Genomic DNA, 18,384 nt, shown 5'->3' with positions numbered 1-18,384 from the left:
GCCTGAGCCCACCTGCCTGCCCCATCACCCAGCCAGGGCCCAGGGCACTCTGCACCTTGCAGGAGAGCTGTGGGCACACAGGGCACCTCTGTCCCTGGCTGCCACCCACATCCCCCTGCACTCCTGGGCTGGAGCTCCCCGTGCCCTCCCCGCCAGGCCCTGGAGGGGCACAGGCTGTGCCCACCCTCCATTCAGAATCACCATGGCGTGCAAGGAGGGGTACCCAGGGTGAGGGGTACCTACCGCACACCGTTCCCATGACAACCTCCCGGCAGAGACAGCAGCGGTGCGGGAGATGCGGGAGATGCGGGAGGCCCGTGGGCATGAGCAGGGCTGGCAGGACACAGAGGGGCACAGCACAGGGGCTGCACCTCTGGCTCTTGCTCCCCCACTCGGGCTCTGCTGCTCCATCCTGTTTCTTGCAGCCTGGGACAGGCACTGCTGCTGCAGGGCTGCTGCTGCCCTCCAGCTGCAGCTGCGCGGTGGGGAAGGGGTTAAATGCCTGCAGGGCCGTCCCCAGTGCCAGCAGCAGAAGAGGCAAAGACGGGGACAGAATCTCCTGCCCTGCGCCTCAGGGAGCCTGTACCTGAGAAGGGTCCTTTGCTGTCACTTCTCATCTGGGCGGATAGCGGGCTCCGAACACGGCTGAGCACTCTCCTTCCCCGCAGGGACGGGCTGGCACTGCTCGCTCGGCAGCGGCGGGCGGGGGGAGCGGGCGGGTGGGACGGGGACAGGGATGGGGACAGGGACGGGAGCTGTGGCCACAAACCTGCAGGCATGGCTGCGGCACGGGGCTGTGCAGACAGTGCCACCACCCCTTTGGGGTGCGTTATCACGGCCTGGGTGCCCCCCAGATGGCTGCACATGCCCACAGAGCCTTCATCTCCAGGAGACATCGTGTCCGTGCTGTCCCTGAGAGTCTGGTACTGTCCCTGCCCTCACCCCCCTCCCTGAGCTCCCACAGTGGATGCCACCAGCTCCGAGGGACCACCCCGACCTCCCTCAGCACAGACACATCCAAACATCAGCCCCTCCACGGGAAGCAGCCGCTCTCCCGGTTCACAGGGGAGCAGGTGGCAGCCCCGAGGCTGCGGGGACACAGGGCACGTGGCAGCGCCCGTCCTTTCCCTCCCGGCCCTGCGCACCCCGGTGTGCCCTCACAGGCGGCTGCTGATGCTGCACCCGCAGCCATCCCTTGCCGGGGCCGGGGCTGCCAGGCTCCTTGCCTGCCCTGAGCTCCTCAGCTCTGGCGGAGAGGGCTGGAGTTTCCCGGGCGGTCGATGTGCCCATCGATCCCCACAGCTCTGCCGGCTGCTCTCCCACCGCCCTGATAATTAATTGGCTGCTACTGCTACTGCTGCTGCTGTGGGAGTGCTGGGCACGGGCTGCTTGGGCTGCCTGCACCGTGCCCTGCCTGCACCGTGCCCTGCCTGCCAGCACAGGGGCTTTGCCCCGCACCTGTCAAAGAACCAGCACCCACTTCAGACCCACCTGTACCACAAAGTGGGGGCTCTGTGTTAGGCTGGGAATGGGACTGATGGGCCCAGGGCAAGGTGAGTGCTACAAAGGATGGCTGGGGACAGCAAATGGCCACTTGCAGCCCGCTAGCTGCCCATGCCCAGAGCAACCTCGCACTGCTCACAGCTGTGCCCACCCTGCCTGCCCCCAGCCTGCTGTGGGGACAGGGATGGGGACTGCCTTTGTGCCAGTCTGTAATGAGATTTCTGCTTGGCTGCCTGGATAGAAAATCCCAGCCAGAGGATGCGAAAAGCCTCTCCAAGCCCCAGCAGCCTCCTGCCCCTGCTCAGAGCATACAGAGGTGCCCCTGTCCCAGCACCCACAGTGCTCCCAGGGGGGCATCAGCACCAGCTCCATCCAGAGCACCCACTGCAGTGCTTGGAGTGGGTCATCCTGGGTGCCAGGATCTGCATCCCAGCGCTGGCAGATGTCGATTCTCTGTGTTGAAGTCCTGGCACCCTGGTACTGCGTCTGCAGAGCTTGTGTTTGCAGAGTGGCACCATGCTGTGCTTCTGGCCACTTCATTTTCCCCCACAGCAGCAGCAAATCCATCTCCTCAAAAAGCTGGGAGTGACTCTTTGGGTGCTCAGGACTACAAGGAACAGGCTGTGCCCAATGGGCTTTGTGCACATCCTAAAGGAGCCCTTCCCACCCCCAGCACTGTGCGTCGTTAATCTACTCTTGCAAATGGCTAATTTTGAAAATCCTCTTATCAGAATTAGGTCCTCAACATCCATATTTATTTACTTTTCATTTTCATAATCTTTCTGCTCCTTGTGTGGCTGGGGTTGTTCTCACTGGCTCCATTTCTGAGCATCCCTGTGCAGGATGACACCTGGGATGTCCCACACCGTGCCACCTTATCCCAAGCCAAGCTGTCCCATGCCAGGCTATGCTGTGCCATGCTGTCCCATGCCATGCTGTGCTGTGCCATGCTGTCACCTGTCTGTAACACAGCACACGTGTTCCTCACACCTTTGGCTCTGCCAGTGGCACCATCAGCACCAGCGCCCACCCCGCTGGAGCACCCTCTTGTCCCATGCCCTGCAGTGCCCTGCCTGGTGCCAGGGCTGCCACATGCTGCCCTGGGGCCCTGCATTATGCATTGTTTACCAGTCAGCACCTTCCCTGTTTGTAACTCAATTAAGCAGGCGCGGTTTTGCTAATACAATGGTGTTTAATATTCGCCTTCCTTAAATACCACAAATGGAGAGGGAGGCAGCGCACGGGCGATCCATTATACATGAGCTCAAATATCTACTTAAATATTTGATGGGAGTTTAGAAAATCTCAGGGCTGGCCTTGCCCGTGGCTGCCGGGGCTGGGCAGGAGGTCGGGCACTGCACAGGGCCCTTGCCAGGCTCCGGGGGGGTGGGAGCTGCCTCACCCCAGGCTAAAGGGGCACCTGGGGCGTGTGGCGAGAGGTGAGCAGTGCCAGGGAGCTGGCATCCCCAGGGAGCTGGCAGCTGCAGCCCACAGAGCCCGGGTGTACCACTGCTCACCAGGTGATGCCCTCCCCCCGCCTCCACCTTAATCCAGTCATTTTCAGAAGAAAGCCCTGACACAATGGCTGCAGCACGTGGCTGAGCCATGACCGCGGAACACTGGAGAGGAGAATTAATTTTTAATTCCACCTTAATTACTCTGAGTAATAATCCATTTACAGCACCCAGTGTACTGGGACCGGTGTTTCTGGCATCCCCCTGGGGCTTGCAGGACACCCAGGTGCTGAGCATGTGGGGTTGGAGGCACTGGGCCAGCCAGGCTCTGCAATCTCCTCCTCAAAGACTCTGATTCCCGTGGCTCCCCATGTGCTGCAGCCCCTCACAGCACCCTGGCAGGTGGGCAGGGGTCCCAGATGCCCCCACGGGCATGAGCCAGGCAGACACTGACCCTTGGCAGCAGGACTCAGGGCTCTAGCAGCTGCAGAGCAGGATCTGGCTCATCCATCCCCTCAGTTTTTCCTCAGCAAGAGGGAAAGCAAGTGGAATTAAAAGTGATCTCCTCAATCTGTATTAATTAGAGTTTATTCATTCGTCAGTGCACCCTGCCACTTCTCCACTGATGACCCAGCCACGCTGGCCCGCAGCACAGGAGGGACAATGCAGGGTGACACCACACAGCCTTGGCATGGCACCGAGGGAGCTGAGAGAAGCTGAGGCTGGGCTGGGCACCACCAGCACCCCCAGCTGGGCACGGGCACCGGGAGGATGCAGTGGGTGCCCAGGGGGTGGGAGTGTTGTTGCTGGCACTGCCGGCGCCGTGCCAGGAGCAGGAGCTGGAAGCCATCCCGGGAGAGAGGTGCAAGGAGCAGATGGGGCTGGGCTGGCACCGCACGTGGGACATCCAGCCCCCTCCCCACCGCGCTGCCCAGGCAGCACCGTGCTGGGTGCCCACCTTAGGGGGTGCCATCTGCACTGGGCACCCCACCTCGCCCTGTCCTGCTGCTTGCCTGGGGCGTTGGCACCGGGGCAGCCCGAGCTGGGGGTCCCGGCGCTGCGGGAGCTCGCCCCCGTTCCCATGGCAGCCCCCCGGAGCTCATGTGCAGAGCGGTGACTTCAGCAGGAGCAGATGGAGCCGCAAGGAGTAAAAACATCCTGTTTCCATGCAAATGCCATCAGTAATAACGAGCCAGCCTGAAGGAGGGCTGTTATTGCTGCACCACAGCTCTGCTCACAGGGGCTGGGGGGCTCCTCTGCCACTGGCCCCCACCACTGTCCAGGCAGATGTCCTGGGGCTCGTGGATCTGCCTGGGGCAGCATGGTGGGATGAAAATGGGCACCCACGGGTGTCACCCCACAATCACTGCCCTACCTGTGTGCATGGCTGGTCCAGGACTGCGGTGGCACAGGAGGTCCCGGGAGGTGTGTGGTGATGGGAGATGGCTCTGGCCTCGTCCCAGAGCGGTGCTGGCAGTGGGCTCGACTCTGCATGGCACTGCCAGCATTGTGCTGGGGTGGAGAGAGGCCACAACACAGCCGGTGCCACCCGGGAGAGCTGCGCTGGCTTCACACACGCTTCAGCTCTTGGAGGCATCAGAGCAGTTGTTAATTGTTCCTGATGCCGCTAATGAAATTATTGCTGCACGACGCTGGGAGCCACTGCCTGGCCCCTGCTGCCGGGGACAGGGCTGCTGGGCACAGCTGCCACAGGCTTTGGCTGCACAGGGTTTGGGGAGCACCCCGGGCACCCCGGTACAGCCTTAACTCCCTCTGACCTTTGCCCCTTGCCCCCATTGCAGCTGCCCGCTGGTGACAGCAACGCTGCTCGTGGGCACCTTGGCAGGGTGCAGGGAGGGCACAGAGAGGGAAGGGGCCACATCCTGCGGCTGCATCCCCTGGGAGAGGCCAGTGTGGCTGAGCATGGGGTACCTTGAGGCCAGCAGAAAGGTGGGGCCCCACAGGTGACCCACACTGCCGCAAAGATTGTGGTCCCTCTTCTGTGACATTTCCCGGGGGATGCCAGGCTGGGCTGGGGTGCATCCCTGGGCATCACCCGGTGGTGCAGCAGGGCTGGGGGTAGAGTGGGGTGTGGAGGGGAGATGAAGCCGTAGCAGGTGTGAGCTATGCCGGGGGTGTCCCGGGGTGTGCAGAGCCCGCGGGCGGCCCGGAGAGGGGAGCGCCGCCGTACCGGGGATGCGCCGTGCCCGGGGGGATGCGAGCCGGGGGCGCCGCGCTGCTCCGCGCTCGGGGACGGCGCGGACCCCCCGTGCGGGCTCGGGTGTGTGCAGAGGCGGGGGCGCGGAGCCAGCGGGGGGAGCGGTGCCGGCGTTGCGGGCGGGGGGCGGCGGCGGGGGCGCGCCCAGCTGTTGCGCCGTCCCTTCCGCGGGCGGGTCCGCGCTCCCGCCCCGCATTGGCGGCGCCCGGGCGGAGCGGAGCGGCGCGGCGGCGGGCGGCAGCCGCGGCGGGGCCGGTGGCGGTGGCGGGGGCGCCATGGCCCGCTGAGGGCGGCCCGCCCTGCTCCCTCGGCCCGCAGCGCTCCGCGGGGCGCGCCATGGGTGCGCGGCCGCCCCGCCGCCGGGCCCCCCCCGCCGCCGCCGCCGCTGCCGCCGCCGCGCCGGGGCCGCTCGGTGCCCTGCTCGCCGCTGCCCTGCTCGCCGCCGCCGGTGAGTCACCGCCGCCGCCTCCCGCGGGCACCGCGCTCTGGGCGGGAGGGGGGAGCGGCGGCGCGGCGGGGACCCGGCACCGGGACTGGGCGCCGGGCAAGGTCACCCGGGGAGCGGCGGCGGGTGCGCGTCCTGCGGGACACCGGAGCCCTCCCGGGGACGGGGACCGCTCGTTCTCCGTGCGGGATGCCCGCTGGCTGCGGGAGGTTCGGGTGCTGGTGGGGCGCCCTCCCGGAACGGGGATGTGTCCCCCGCCCCGCGGCGGCACTGCCGCCCCCCGCCCCTCGCCCGAGCGCGTCCCGCCGGCGCTGCCCCGCACGCTGCCCGCACCGGGGCGTTCTGGCGCTCCCCGCTCCCCCGGGGCCCTGGCAGCGCCGGGCAGCGGTGCCCGCAGCGCACCTGCCCCACGCGTGCTGTCCCTGCCCCTGCACAGCATCCCCGCCGCTGGCACGGCGTTCCTGCCGCTGCCGTCACTCGGCCGGGACACGGGGGACCGCGGTGACGGGACAGCCCGGAGGGTGCCGTCACCCCGCGGGGGTGCGCGTGGGTGGTCGTGACGCGGGGAGCGTGCGGGACCGTATCGGGGCTGCTGCAGACGCGGACGGTCCGGAGCACGGCTGCCCCCGGCGATGCCCCCCACGGCAGGACCCGGCGGGAGCGGGAGCGGCCGCGGGGACCCCCGGGCTCGGTCGCTCCGGCGGCCGGTGCGTGGGGTCGGCGGGCGGGAGCACGGTGGGTGCCCGGGGCTCGCAGGTGTCACGGCAGACGGGAAGTGGCGGCTGCAGACAAAGGACCGGGCTGGGGGCGGGGAGCTGCGCGGGGCTGGACGTGAGCTCTGCGGCGTCCCGTGGGGGGGACGGGACCCCCATCTGCGCCCGAGGGTCCCCTGACCCTCCACCCGCCAGCAGAGATGTCCCCTGGCGTGGTTTCAGTGCGCTGATGGGCACGGCAGACGCCCGGAGGGACTGCAGCCCCAGTGCTCCCACAGCCGTGTGGGCATCCCCAGGGACCTGCGTTCCCAGCATGGCCCCGTCTGCAGGGGGACGCTGCAGAGACGGCGCGGGGGGTGGGCACCTCTTGGCGGCAGGGGACTCTATGGAGGGTGCTGTGGGTACCCAACCCCAGCTGGGCACGGACCACGGCTGTCCCCACAGCACCCGCGGGAACTGTGAGGATGGATGGATGGATGGATGGATGGATGGATGGATGGATGGATGGATGGATGGATGGATGGAGATGGGAGACAGAAGGGCAAGGGGTGCACCAGAGCACCTCATGCCAGCCCTGTGAGGAGATGTGAGCAGCCCGGAGGTGCCAGCCTGGCTCGGGCAGTGTGGTGTGGTGCCCATCTCTCGCCTGGCAGGCAGCTCACAGCCAGCCTCAGTGTGACTGAGCCCAGTCACCTGCACAACCACTGCTTGGCACAAACGGGGCAGGCTGGGCCTCTGCTCTAGCCTGGCAAGGCATGGCACAGCGTGGCGTGGCACAGCTCCTCTCACCAGGCTCGTCAAGCCACAGGCTGGGGACAGCAAACCCAGGTGTCCAGGAAAAGGGCCCCTGCCTGCTGGTGCAGCAGCGTCCCTGGCTGTGGGCTGCTCGTCCCCTGGAGCCCGCAGGGGAAGGGTGAGAACAGCAGCGAGGACTGGGGGTCACCCATGGGCAGCAGGGAGGGGCGAGCTCCCGAGGTGGGATCTGCTATGATGGCTGCTGCACTGGCAGGGGGGCAAGGGCAGGGGGGCAGGAGAGCAAGGTCCTTCCCAAGAGCTGCCCCTGGCACTCTTGTATCGTGGACCCTTCTCCTTGGCATCACTGCAGCCAGTGCCAGGCCCTGGCCCATCTCCTGCCCCAGTCCCACAGCGGCTCCTGCTCCAGCTCCTCTGGTCAGAGCCACAGACTCTGCTCTAACAGCACACGAGTCACGTTGTGCTGCTGACTTCCCCGGGCTGCCAGGGACTCCCGGGCTCCAGCAGACAGCCCCCAGCCGCTGCACTCCACAGCCTGATGCCCCACAGCCTGGCACCCCGGGTCGTTGCATCACACAGCACCTACAGCCTGTGCCTGGCTGGGCACGAGTGGCTCCGTGGGGCGGGCAGGGCTGGAGTGGGGCAGGGCTGGAGTGTGCCGGGCACCGGAGATCTGCCGGGCACCGGGGATCTGCCGGGCACCGGGGATCTGCCGTGCCGTGCCGGCTGTCAGCACGAGCACGCGGCAGACGCAGCCTGCCCAGGGCTGTTTGTTCTGGCTCGGTGCCACGCGGGGCTGGCACTACATCAAAGCGTGCGGAGCCTGGCAGGTGCTTGCGGGAGGGAGCCGGGATGCTGACGGTGCCACCAGGGGCTGGGCACCCCCGGAGTCACTGCAGGCTCCTCATAGCCTGGCCCACCGGGTGGCCAGCAGCACACCAGACCACCCTGTTAGTGGTGCTGGTGCCCAAGGTATGTTGGCATGGGGATTGGTGCTGTGCATGTCCCACTGTCCCCCCTTCCCTGTGCCCAAGGGTGCACCCTCCGTGCCAGCACTGCTCTGTCTGTGAGCACAATCGCTGGTGCATGGATTGCATGTCTGGCCGTGGGAAGGCTGAGGTGGGCTGGCTCCAGACTGGGCACACTGGGACCCTGTCCTCACCCAGTCAGTCCCAGTTGCCCAGGACCCCTTGGCTCTGCCATCTCCCTGCTCCTTGGGTGCTGCTCCCAGGGGGTGTCAGGCAGGTTGCTCCCCATGGGCCCCCACACCCTGCTCTGCTGGGGCTCCTGCAGGATGGGGTTCTCAGGTCCCAGATCCCTCAAACTGCCCTTGCTGCCATAGGGTTGTGAGGTGCCAGGGCTGCCATCACCGCTGGGTGACACCCGTGGGTGAGAGGGGAGAGTCTGTGGGGCTGGACACTGGCACTGGGACTGTTGTCCCCTGCCCGTTCTGGTGGGATGCAGGGCTGAGGGTGACCTTGACACTCCTCCCGGTGGGACCAGGGCTTGGCAGAGCTTTTGCTTCCCATTGTCAGTTAAAGGAGAGCCAGGAAACCCACTCGGCTTCCCGGGATCGAGACCCCAGAGACAGCTCCTGCATGTTGCACTGGGCAAGCCTTGTGTCCTCAGCTGGACTGGGGGACCCCCTCATCCTCCACTGAGCACGGGACCCCTTCCCCATGCCGTGCTGCTGACAGGGGCTGGCAGGTCTTGCCACGAGTCCTGCTGGCACAGCACAGAGGGTCTGGGCTCTGTGGGGCCCTTCAGCTACCCAGAGCTGGTTGGGAACGTGTCCCCTCTCGGGCTCTGTGTGTGCCTGGGGCAGAATGCCCAGCGCTGGATGCCAGAGCTGGTTTAGCCCTCAAGCAAGCAAAGGTGGTCCCTGGGGAGGGGCTGCCGGGTCCGGCTGCCTGTGGTGGCACTGGCACCATTGTCCTCAGCCCCTGGTCATGGTGCAGCGGGGGTCATGTGCGGGCACAGCCAGGGCATGCAGCCCCGGGCGGGCTCTGGGAGCCCTGGCCGCCCTGGCACATGCTAATTGCATGTAATGGGGAGAGCAGTATCAGCTCAAATCCCTAATTAGGCAGCTCCATTGTCATGCAAACCCACCTAATTCATTCACAACCAGCACTCGCTTCATCAGCGCCCAGACGCTGCCAGGCACTCACCGGGAGACGGGCACCCCCACCCAGCCTCCCCCCGGCCCCGGGGCTGGCACACGGGGGCCACACGCCCGAGGGGCCCGGACAGTGGCCAGCTCGTGGGGACACGCCAGAAAACTGGGGACACGGTCCAGGGTAGGGGGGGCACGCCCGGGACACGGTGCCCATTGGAGCGTGGAGGTAGCGTTGGCACCGTGTGCCCATCGTGCCCGGTGCTCAGCACGCGCCAGGCTGGCCAGGAGCCAGGTCCTGCTGCCCAGCACTGGCATCCGACCCTGCTGGCGCTCTGCCCAGCCCGGGCTGGCACTGGCACCCGCCTGGCGTTGCTGTGGGGCTGTGTGGGGTGGGTGTGAGGGAGGTGTTTGCCGATGTCCTGATGCCCCGGGTGAGGCTCAGAGCAGCTGGGCAGTGCTGGGCAGTGCTGGGGGCCTCGCCTGGGGGGTCTCCCAGAGACAGCAGCAGCTGATCGTGCTCAGAGCCAGCCTCTCCCAGCAGGACGGTTCCCAGCTCAAAGCCTCAGACGAGCTTTTTGACTGTGGTGAGTTGTGCCAGTTCCCTTCTCTGCACCCTGCAGAGAGCAAAGTGCCAGCGACGGGGACTCCTGCGTGCAGGGCTGGCACCCCCAGGCTCCCCTGGGAACAGCTGGGCACCCTCTGCCCTCCCCCTGATGCCCACCCTTCCCTCGTTAAGGCCGAAGCAATCAACAGCAATTATGGCTTTAATTACCTGATGCTGGGGCGAAGGCTGAGCGCCAGCAAAGTGCGAGGAAATCTTTCATGTCAATGGTGTGCCAGGCCTGGCACGACTCGATGGATGGGGCACCAGCTGGGAGCGAATCTGCGGCTGCAAAGCCCACGGGGACTCGGGAGGTCCACGGAGGGGCACAGGGCTGCAGGCAGGGGCTGGCACTGAGGCCCCAGAGTGGCAGCAGCAGGCAGGGGAGCACGCAGGGCGTGGGGGCACAGGGACGATGGTGTGGGATGCTCCATCGGGGGTGGCTGATGTGGGCAGCAGTGTTCAGACAGAGCCGTGCCGCTGTCCCACTGCAGGCAGCCACCCGCTCCAGGGGCAGCTGTGGCTCCCTCGCAGGGGCGGCTGTGCCCGTGGGCACCCAGTGGCCGTGCCGGTGCCGGTGCTGGGGCCGGTGCCGGTGCCGGGGCTGGCGCTGCCGCAGCCTCTCCTCACCAAGAGCACGCTGACCTTCTCAGTGTCTCCCCGCGGCAGGCACGGAGGCACCCACCAGGCTGCTCCCGGCACTGCTGGGGACTTTGGCACCGTCACCCAGGCAGGGTCAGCCCCTGGAGGGGCAGAGGGACCATACTGGGGCACCCATGGGAGCCTGGTGTGTCCTATCAGTGCCCCCCCACCCCCAAAATGGGCAGTGCGGTGTCCTGCGGTCTCTCCATGACCAGTAACACCAGTACACCTGGTGTTTCTGCTGCTGGGGAGCCCAGGTGCTACAGTGAGACCACCTGGGGTTGCAGCAAACAGGGGGAGCTTTGTACATGGGGGGCAGGAGCAGCTGAGGGTCCCGCAGTGCTGTGACGAAGGCAGGGGTGGGTGCCAGAGCTCACAGCGGGGTGTCCCCATCCCCTCTGCACCCTGAGCTGGCTGTCGCAGACTCGTTCCCCAGCCCACCACCCTTCCCCTCCATCAGGCACCGCTCGTTAGCCCACGTGTTGTGGGGATAATTGATATTAAAGCCCTGCTTAATGCACCGACTTTGCAGGCTGAGATTTATCGGCGCCGGAGCAAACCGTGCTCCCAGGCTCTGCTTTGGCTGCGGGGAGAGCGGCCGAGGCTGTGCCCGGCCACGGTGAGGGAGGGGCGAGGGGCGGGTGGAACCCGGGGCCCCCCTCCCCACCCCGCCCGCTCGTTCCCCGCCGTCCCCGCCGAAGTTCCCCGGTTCCCTTTGCCAAGGTGACATAAGCATCTCGCCTGTTTCCATGGCAACGCAGCGGCAGGTGAGCGCGAGGCGGATGCGGGAGCCGGCACGCGCCACGTGGGGGCCGCTGCCCACGGGGCGCCCACGCGGAGCCCGCACCCACCCAGGGCTGGGGGGGACCCGCAGGGCACGGAGGGGCTGCAGAGAGCGGGGCAGCAATGGGGTGCGGGGAGCCCGTGCTGGGGGAGTGTCTGTGCCGTGGGAGATGCCCGCGCTGTGGAGAATGGCTGTGGTGTGGAGGGGCCCACAGGGCATGGAGGGGGCTGAAGGGCGTGGGGATGTGAGGTGCCCACAGAGTGTGTGAAATGCATCCACCGTGCATGAGATCCCCGAGGTGTTTGGATAACTGGGATGCGTGGGGTGGCCACGGTCCATGGGATGGTCACAGGGTGCGTGGGGGGCTCATAGTGCGTGCAGAGCGCACGGGGTGTGGGGTACCCATCATGAGGGAGGTGTCTGTGGTGCGTGGGGCACCCAGATCATGGCTCCCCTGCTCCCTCACAGGGCTCCTGGCCGTGCCACATTGCTCCATCCATGCCCACACCACAGCACAGAGCCTCACCAGAGCCTGGCACAGTGCTCAGCAGTCAAACATCCAGGCTGGGCAGCATCCTGCCTCTGCTGCTCACTGCACATCCCCAGCTCTGTTTGCTGCCCGTGCCCCCCCCGCCCTGCCCACAATGCGCCCAGCACCCCGCTTGGGTGGGCAGCTCCAGGGGCTCGATCCCCATCCTGCCTCCTCCTCGCCTTGCCGCTGGTCCCAGGCTCCCTGCGCCCCTGCACTCAGCCGTGATGGATGGACACGCAGCTCGGCAATCGCTGTACTCATTTCACGTGTGATTAAAAAGCCGGTCCCGCAGCACAGTTCACCCGGCGCGTCTGCCGGGCGGGAGGCAGCGCGACGCTGTGCAGCAGCAAACATGGCATTTCATAAATAAATTGGGTTTATTTACCCGGAGCTCACATGCCAGCACGGGCAGCGCATTGTGGGCACCCGGGGTGCCCGAGCAGCAGGCACAGCGGCGGGTGATGCGGCAGGGACAGCACCGGGCACCGCGGCACCGGGCACCGCAGCGCCGGGCACCGCAGCGCCTGTCCGTGCCGTGACCCCCGGGCCGGCCCCAGGCTGCGGCTGGGGGGGTCGTTAAACCGGTGAAATATGAAATGCCTGTATATCCCCGACAGGAGTTTTAATTAAATTAATTGCCAGTGACATTGTAAAAGTGCTGATGGGGTAATAACCGGCGCGTTATGGTCGCCGTTTATCTTCCCCGCGTAAATTAGCTGCCGCACCTTGCACGTCCCGGCGGGCACCGCGGCGGGCTCGTTGGCACCGGCTGCCCGGCTCCGAGGGGCCTGAGCCGGCCGGGGGGAGCGGCAGGGCCTGGAGCCTCCCGGGGGGCTCAGGCAGGGCCCAAGGGACCCCCGTGTCGCTCCCGTTCCCGTCACACAGGCGGCTGTGCCGGGCGGGAGCCAGCCGGGGTGGGCACAGGCAGTGGGGTCCCAGGGGCACATGGGGAGTGGCTGGTGGTTGCCAAACGAAGGTACTTAATTACTGCGCATTCCATCCCATTTAATTGCTTATTAAATCCTAACCAGCCAATTAGCAGCAGCAATTACAGCTTCATTCAGTGACACAATCGCTATTTTATCGTTTGTTAATCAAATGCTTATTTAGGGCCCTGGTTTATTAACTCTTTCCACAGCAGGCACCGGCGGGGTGGGGGGAGAAGAGACACCTGGCTTTATCTGGGTTGAGGGATGTGGATATCGTAGGACTGTGCCATGTGTTGTGTCCCCCGCTCTGCTGTCCCCATGGGGGTATGTGTGTCCAGCACTGAGCCATCCTCACCACCCTGGGGACAGCCAGCCCCCATGTGCCATATGAGTGTGAGTGGCACAGGACAGGATGCACTGCTGTGCCACCCTGCTGTGTCACCATTACTTGTCCAGCATCCCTGTGCCACTCTGGGGTGCAGCAGGGCAGGATGTGACTGGTCAGTGCCTCACAGCGTGCTGGAGAAGGGGGTTGCAGGCGCCCCGGAGGCGTGAGCGATGGCCCTTGTTGGTCACACTACATTTCCTTTTCATTAGTGCTAAGTGTGGACATGAGGGATCGGCAAGGGTTCAGCGGGCACAGCCACTGCGTGGCTGCTGTCCCTGATGGATGGCAGGGTGGGACAGAGCTGCCGCACTGCTGGTGGAAGGGACGCTGGGGAGGCACAGGGCCACTGGCACGTGTCTGTGCTGGTGTGGGTGATGTCCCAGCCAGGGCACGTGGAGGTGGCCAAGCCCCATCTCCCCACAGGTGCTCAGCAAAGCGCGACCGTGGCCAACCCGGCGTCTGGCGCATCCTCGGACCTGCTGCCACACTTCCAGCTGGAGCCGGAGGATGTCTACATTGTGAAGAACAAGGCAGTGAGCCTGGCCTGCCGTGCCACCCCTGCCACGCAGATCTACTTCAAGTGCAATGGCGAGTGGGTGCACCAAGGTGACCACGTTACGCAGCACAGCACCGACCGCAGCACCGGTGAGCGCCAGCAGGAGCAGCGGTGCCAGCCCCACTCCTGGGGAGCCACATTTGGCAGGGCTTGCTGGGGCTGGGGCATCGGGGACAGCTCCCGGCATGCCAGTGTGACGTGCCACTGTCCGGTCCCAGGGCTGCCAGTGATGGAAGTGCGCATCGAGGTCACCCGTCAGCAAGTGGAGAAGATCTTTGGGCTGGAGGAGTACTGGTGCCAGTGCGTGGCCTGGAGCTCCTCTGGCACCACCAAGAGCCAGAAGGCCTTTGTGCGCATCGCCTGTGAGTGTCTGCGGGTGTCTGGACAGAGTGTGGGGCACCGGCCCCGGCCCCCCATCTCACCCCTGTGCCTCCCCAGATCTGCGCAAGAACTTCGAGCAGGAGCCGACAGCCAGGGAGGTCTCCATTGAGCAGGGCATTGTGCTGCCATGCCGCCCTCCCGAGGGCATCCCCCCCGCCGAGGTGGGTCCCTGCAGCTGGGCAGGACAGGCTGGGGCTGGGGATACCCCTCACCCAGGGCGATGATGTGTGTGATCCCAGACAGGCACCCAGTGACATCCCTGTGCCCTACAGGTGGAGTGGCTCCGCAACGAGGAGCTGGTGGACCCAGAACTGGATGCCAACGTCTACGTGACACCAGAGCACAGCCTGGTGCTGCGTCAGGCCCGCCTGGCCGACACCGCCAACTACACCTGCGTGGCCAAAAACATCGTGGCCCGTCGCCGCAGCGCCTCCGCTGCCATCACTGTCTACGGTATGGCCCCTCCACACCAGCCCCCACCACGCTGCCCTGGTGTCGCTCTCCCTGTCCTGTCCCTCCCTGCGTCCCCTTAGCGGCAGGGCGCTGACGGGTCCCTCTCCACCCAGTGAATGGCGGCTGGTCGACGTGGACGCAGTGGTCAGGCTGCAGCACCAGCTGTGGACGGGGCTGGCAGAAGCGGAGCCGGACGTGCACCAACCCCACACCCCTCAATGGGGGTGCTTTCTGTGAGGGCCAAAACGTGCAGAAAACCGCCTGCACCACCCTCTGCCCAGGTACCTGCCCTGCTCGGGGCACCGCCACCACCCCGTCGTGCCGATGCTGCACTCCCCACTGCGCCCATTGCAGTCCCTGTCCCCACCAGGTGTCTTGTCCTCCAATTCCCCTATGTGTCCGTCTCTGCCAGCCCCGGGGCAGGGAAGGGGGGTGGCAGCAGGGCGCTGACCCCAGGCTGTGCCTGCAGTGGACGGCGCCTGGTCGGAGTGGAGCAAATGGTCGGAATGTGGGGCCGAATGCACCCACTGGCGCAGCCGCGAGTGCTCGGAGCCAGCACCGCGCAACGGAGGCCGGGATTGTCATGGCCCCGAGCTGGACACCCGTAACTGCACCTCTGAGCTCTGCACCCACGGTGAGCATGGCAGGGATGGCAGGGTTGTCCCCTGGCAGAGGGGACCGGGGACTGACCATGTGTGCTGATGCCCTGCCCTACGCAGCTGCCCCCGGCGCAGAGGATGTAGCGCTGTACGTGGGGCTGGTGGCCGTGGCCGTGTGCCTGGTGCTGCTGCTGCTGGTGGGGGTGCTGGTGTACTGCCGCAAGAAGGGGGGCCTGGACGCTGATGTGGCTGATTCCTCCATCCTCACCGCCGGCTTCCAGCCCGTCAGCATCAAACCCAGCAAGGCTGGTGAGTGAGAGTTGCAGGGACAGTGCACCCACACTGGGACATGGTGTCCCTTGGACCTGCAGGTGGCCATACCTGCCAAGGGGTCTCTGGGCAGGGGCTGTCTGCTTCAGGGTGCCTACAGGTGGGGGCTGTGCCCTGTGGGGTCCCTGGTCTTGAGCTGATTCTTTGCCTTATGGGATACCTGACCTAGGGAGGGGAACTCTGCATCTTGGAGTCCCTGACTGTGGGGTCAGTGCTCTATGCCACAGAGGGTCAGATCCCCAGGAGTGGTGACTGTGCCCTACAGGGTCCTCACTATGGGGCAGAGACTGTGTGCCCCATGCCCTCTCAAGCTGATTGTGCCCATGTACCATTGCTGGGAACCTCCTGTTTCCTCCTTGCCCTGGCACCACAGTCGCTTGCTCTGTGCTGCAGACAACCCCAGCCTGCTCACCATCCAGCCAGACCTCAGCACCACCACCATGACCTACCAGGGCTCGCTCTGCCCACGCCAGGACGGCCCTGCCAAGCTGCAGCTGCCCAACGGGCACTTGCTGAGCCCGCTGGGTGCTGGACGGCACACGCTGCACCACAGCTCGCCCGCCGCCGAGGGTGCTGACTTCGTGGCCCGGCTCTCCACGCAGAGCTACTTCCGCTCCCTGCCCCGCGGCACCAACAACATGGCCTATGGCACCTTCAACTTCCTGGGGGGAAGGCTCATGATCCCCAACACAGGTACAGCGGGGTGGGGGTTCCAGAGCACTGCCCAGGCCAGGCAGGGTCCTCATGGGGCTCACCCCTTGCCTGCACCCCCACTCCCACCCAGGGATCAGCCTGCTCATCCCACCCGATGCCATCCCACGGGGGAAGATCTATGAGGTCTACCTGACCCTGCACAAGCAGGAGGAGGTGAGGTAGGTGCTGGGGCTGCTGGGGCACGGGGCTGTTGGACGGGGTTCTGTCCTCACTCAGCTGCCCCCATCGCTGCCCCAGGCTGCCCCTGGCTGGCTGCCAGACGCTGCTGAGCCCCATTGTCAGCTGTGGCCCCCCCGGGGTCCTCCTCACCCGCCCCGCCATCCTGGCCATGGGGCACTGCGTGGAAGCCAGTGCTGAGAACTGGAGCATCCGGCTGAAGAAGCAGTCGTGCGAGGGCACGTGGGAGGTGAGCAGGGGCGAGGGGTTTCAGGGATGGAGGAGGGACAGCCAGGGCTGAGGTGCACCTCTGCCCGGTAGGACGTGCTGCAGCTGGGCGCTGAACCGTGCACAGAGCTGTACTACTGCCAGCTGGAAGCGCAGGCTTGCTACGTGTTCACGGAGCAGCTGGGGCGCTTTGCCCTGGTCGGGGAGTCCCTCAGCATGGCGGCCTCCAAGCGCCTCAAGCTGGTCCTGTTTGCGCCGGCCGCCTGCCCCTCGCTCGAGTACAACATCCGTGTCTACTGCCTCAGTGACACCCAGGACGTCCTCAAGGTACCGGGGTCCCCAGCCTGCCCATCCCGGCTTGGAGCGAGAGCTGCGCTCCTGGTGTGCGGCATCTCCTGCCTGACCGCTGCTTGTGCTGGCAGGAGGTGATCCAGCTGGAGAAGCAGCTGGGAGGGCAGCTGATCGGAGCCCCCCGGGTGCTGCACTTCAAGGACAGCTACCACAACCTGCGCCTCTCCATCCACGATATGCCCAGCTCCCTCTGGAAGAGCAAGCTCCTCGCCAGCTACCAGGTGAGGAGTCTGGCCGGTGCGTGGGGATCTGGATAGAGGTGCAGGGAGGTGTCCCTGAAACTCTGACATCCCCCAGCTCTGTCACCCCACTGCAGGAGATCCCCTTCTACCACATCTGGAGCGGGCTGCAGCCCTTCCTGCACTGCACCTTCACCCTGGAGCGCCTGAGCACCAGCACCTGTGAGCTGGCCTGCAAGATCTGGGTCTGGCAGGTGGAGGGAGACGGGCAGAGCTTCACTGTCAACTTCAACATTGCCAAGGTGAGGGCAGGACTGGGCCACTCCTTGGGGTGGCCATAGCATTGCCTCACATCCCCTTCCCTCCCTGCTCATGCTCTCCCCTAGGACACAAGGTTTTCAGACTGGCTGGTCCCCGACGAGGTGGGCACGCCGGCTCTGGTGGGCCCCAGTGCCTTCAAGATCCCCTTCCTCATCCGCCAAAAGATCATCAGCAGCCTGGACCCGCCGGGCACACGGGGAGCTGACTGGAGGACACTGGCACAAAAGCTCAACCTCGACAGGTAATGCAGAGTGAGGACAGCTCTGGGCATGGGTGGTATGCTGGATGGGGGCAGGGGTTCTGGCCTCATCCTGCACCTATGGATGGATGCTGGAATGCTGTGGGATCCCAGGAAAGGGCTGCTGAACAAGGTGAGGCTAGCACGGGGCTGATAATGGGATGTGGAGCCATCCCTGAGCCCTGACATGGTCCTTCTGTCCACTTCCAGCCATCTCAGCTTCTTTGCCTCGAAGGCCAGCCCTACAGCCATGATCCTCAACTTGTGGGAAGCACGGCACTTCCCCAATGGCAACCTCTCCCAGCTGGCTGCTGCCGTGGCCGAGGTCGGCAAGCAGGACGGTGCCCTCTTCTCGGAGGCTGAGTGCTGAGCATGGTGGGTCCCAGGGGACCACCACCATGGGGCTAAGGGGGGCCCTGGCTGGCCCACCAGGCTCCTATTGCCCCACAGCGCACGAGGAGGGCTACCTGGTCCCCTTGGGAGGGCAGGATGCCCCTGCCCCATGGCAGTCAGGCCCCTCCAGCACTATGGCATCGGGACTCAGCCCAGCCCTGGGGTCCCAGAGCCCCATGGTGGGGGACTGGGGGGGCACAGGGTGTGCGTCGTGCGTGCGGTGCCGTCGTGGTGTCTGCGTGTGGGGCCAGGCGGCCCCGGGCCCCGTGCCGTGTTGTGTAAAGCCCGTTTTTTTAATTCTGTATTAAGTGCATTCAAGTATTTACACTTGGCCTTATGTACATAGCGGTGCCGCGGGCGGGGGGTCCTCCGGACGTGAATGTAAATAAATTCGATATATATTGCTA

At 65.7% G+C, this 18,384-nt stretch overlaps 1 protein-coding gene across 3 annotated transcripts; it reads left to right on the top strand.

Annotated features, from left to right (window-relative positions):
- Positions 1–5,511: 5,511 nt before the first annotated feature.
- UNC5A (unc-5 netrin receptor A) lies at positions 5,512–18,384 on the top strand. 3 transcript variants are annotated; one of them, XM_054288296.1, is made up of 16 exons: positions 5,512–5,623; positions 13,502–13,723; positions 13,853–13,996; positions 14,073–14,176; positions 14,288–14,468; positions 14,582–14,749; positions 14,938–15,102; positions 15,188–15,376; positions 15,791–16,090; positions 16,182–16,269; positions 16,349–16,517; positions 16,589–16,822; positions 16,918–17,067; positions 17,163–17,327; positions 17,412–17,587; positions 17,795–18,384. In XM_054288296.1, the coding sequence occupies exons 1-16, from the start codon at positions 5,512–5,514 to the stop codon at positions 17,952–17,954; spliced, it is 2,727 nt and encodes a 908-aa protein (XP_054144271.1). In that variant the 3' UTR covers positions 17,955–18,384. The 3 variants fall into 3 exon arrangements, with proteins under 3 accessions (XP_054144271.1, XP_054144270.1, XP_054144272.1); XM_054288295.1 differs by lacking the exon at positions 5,512–5,623 and having other exon boundaries at positions 11,773–13,723; XM_054288297.1 differs by lacking the exons at positions 5,512–5,623; positions 14,582–14,749 and having other exon boundaries at positions 11,774–13,723.

This window comes from Melozone crissalis, unplaced genomic scaffold (assembly GCF_028551555.1).
Source record: "Melozone crissalis strain CALT ecotype California unplaced genomic scaffold, PUWL_Pcris_2 ptg000061l_1, whole genome shotgun sequence".
Taxonomy (NCBI): Eukaryota; Metazoa; Chordata; class Aves; order Passeriformes; family Passerellidae; genus Melozone; species Melozone crissalis.
This window is presented reverse-complemented; position numbering and strand designations above follow the sequence as displayed.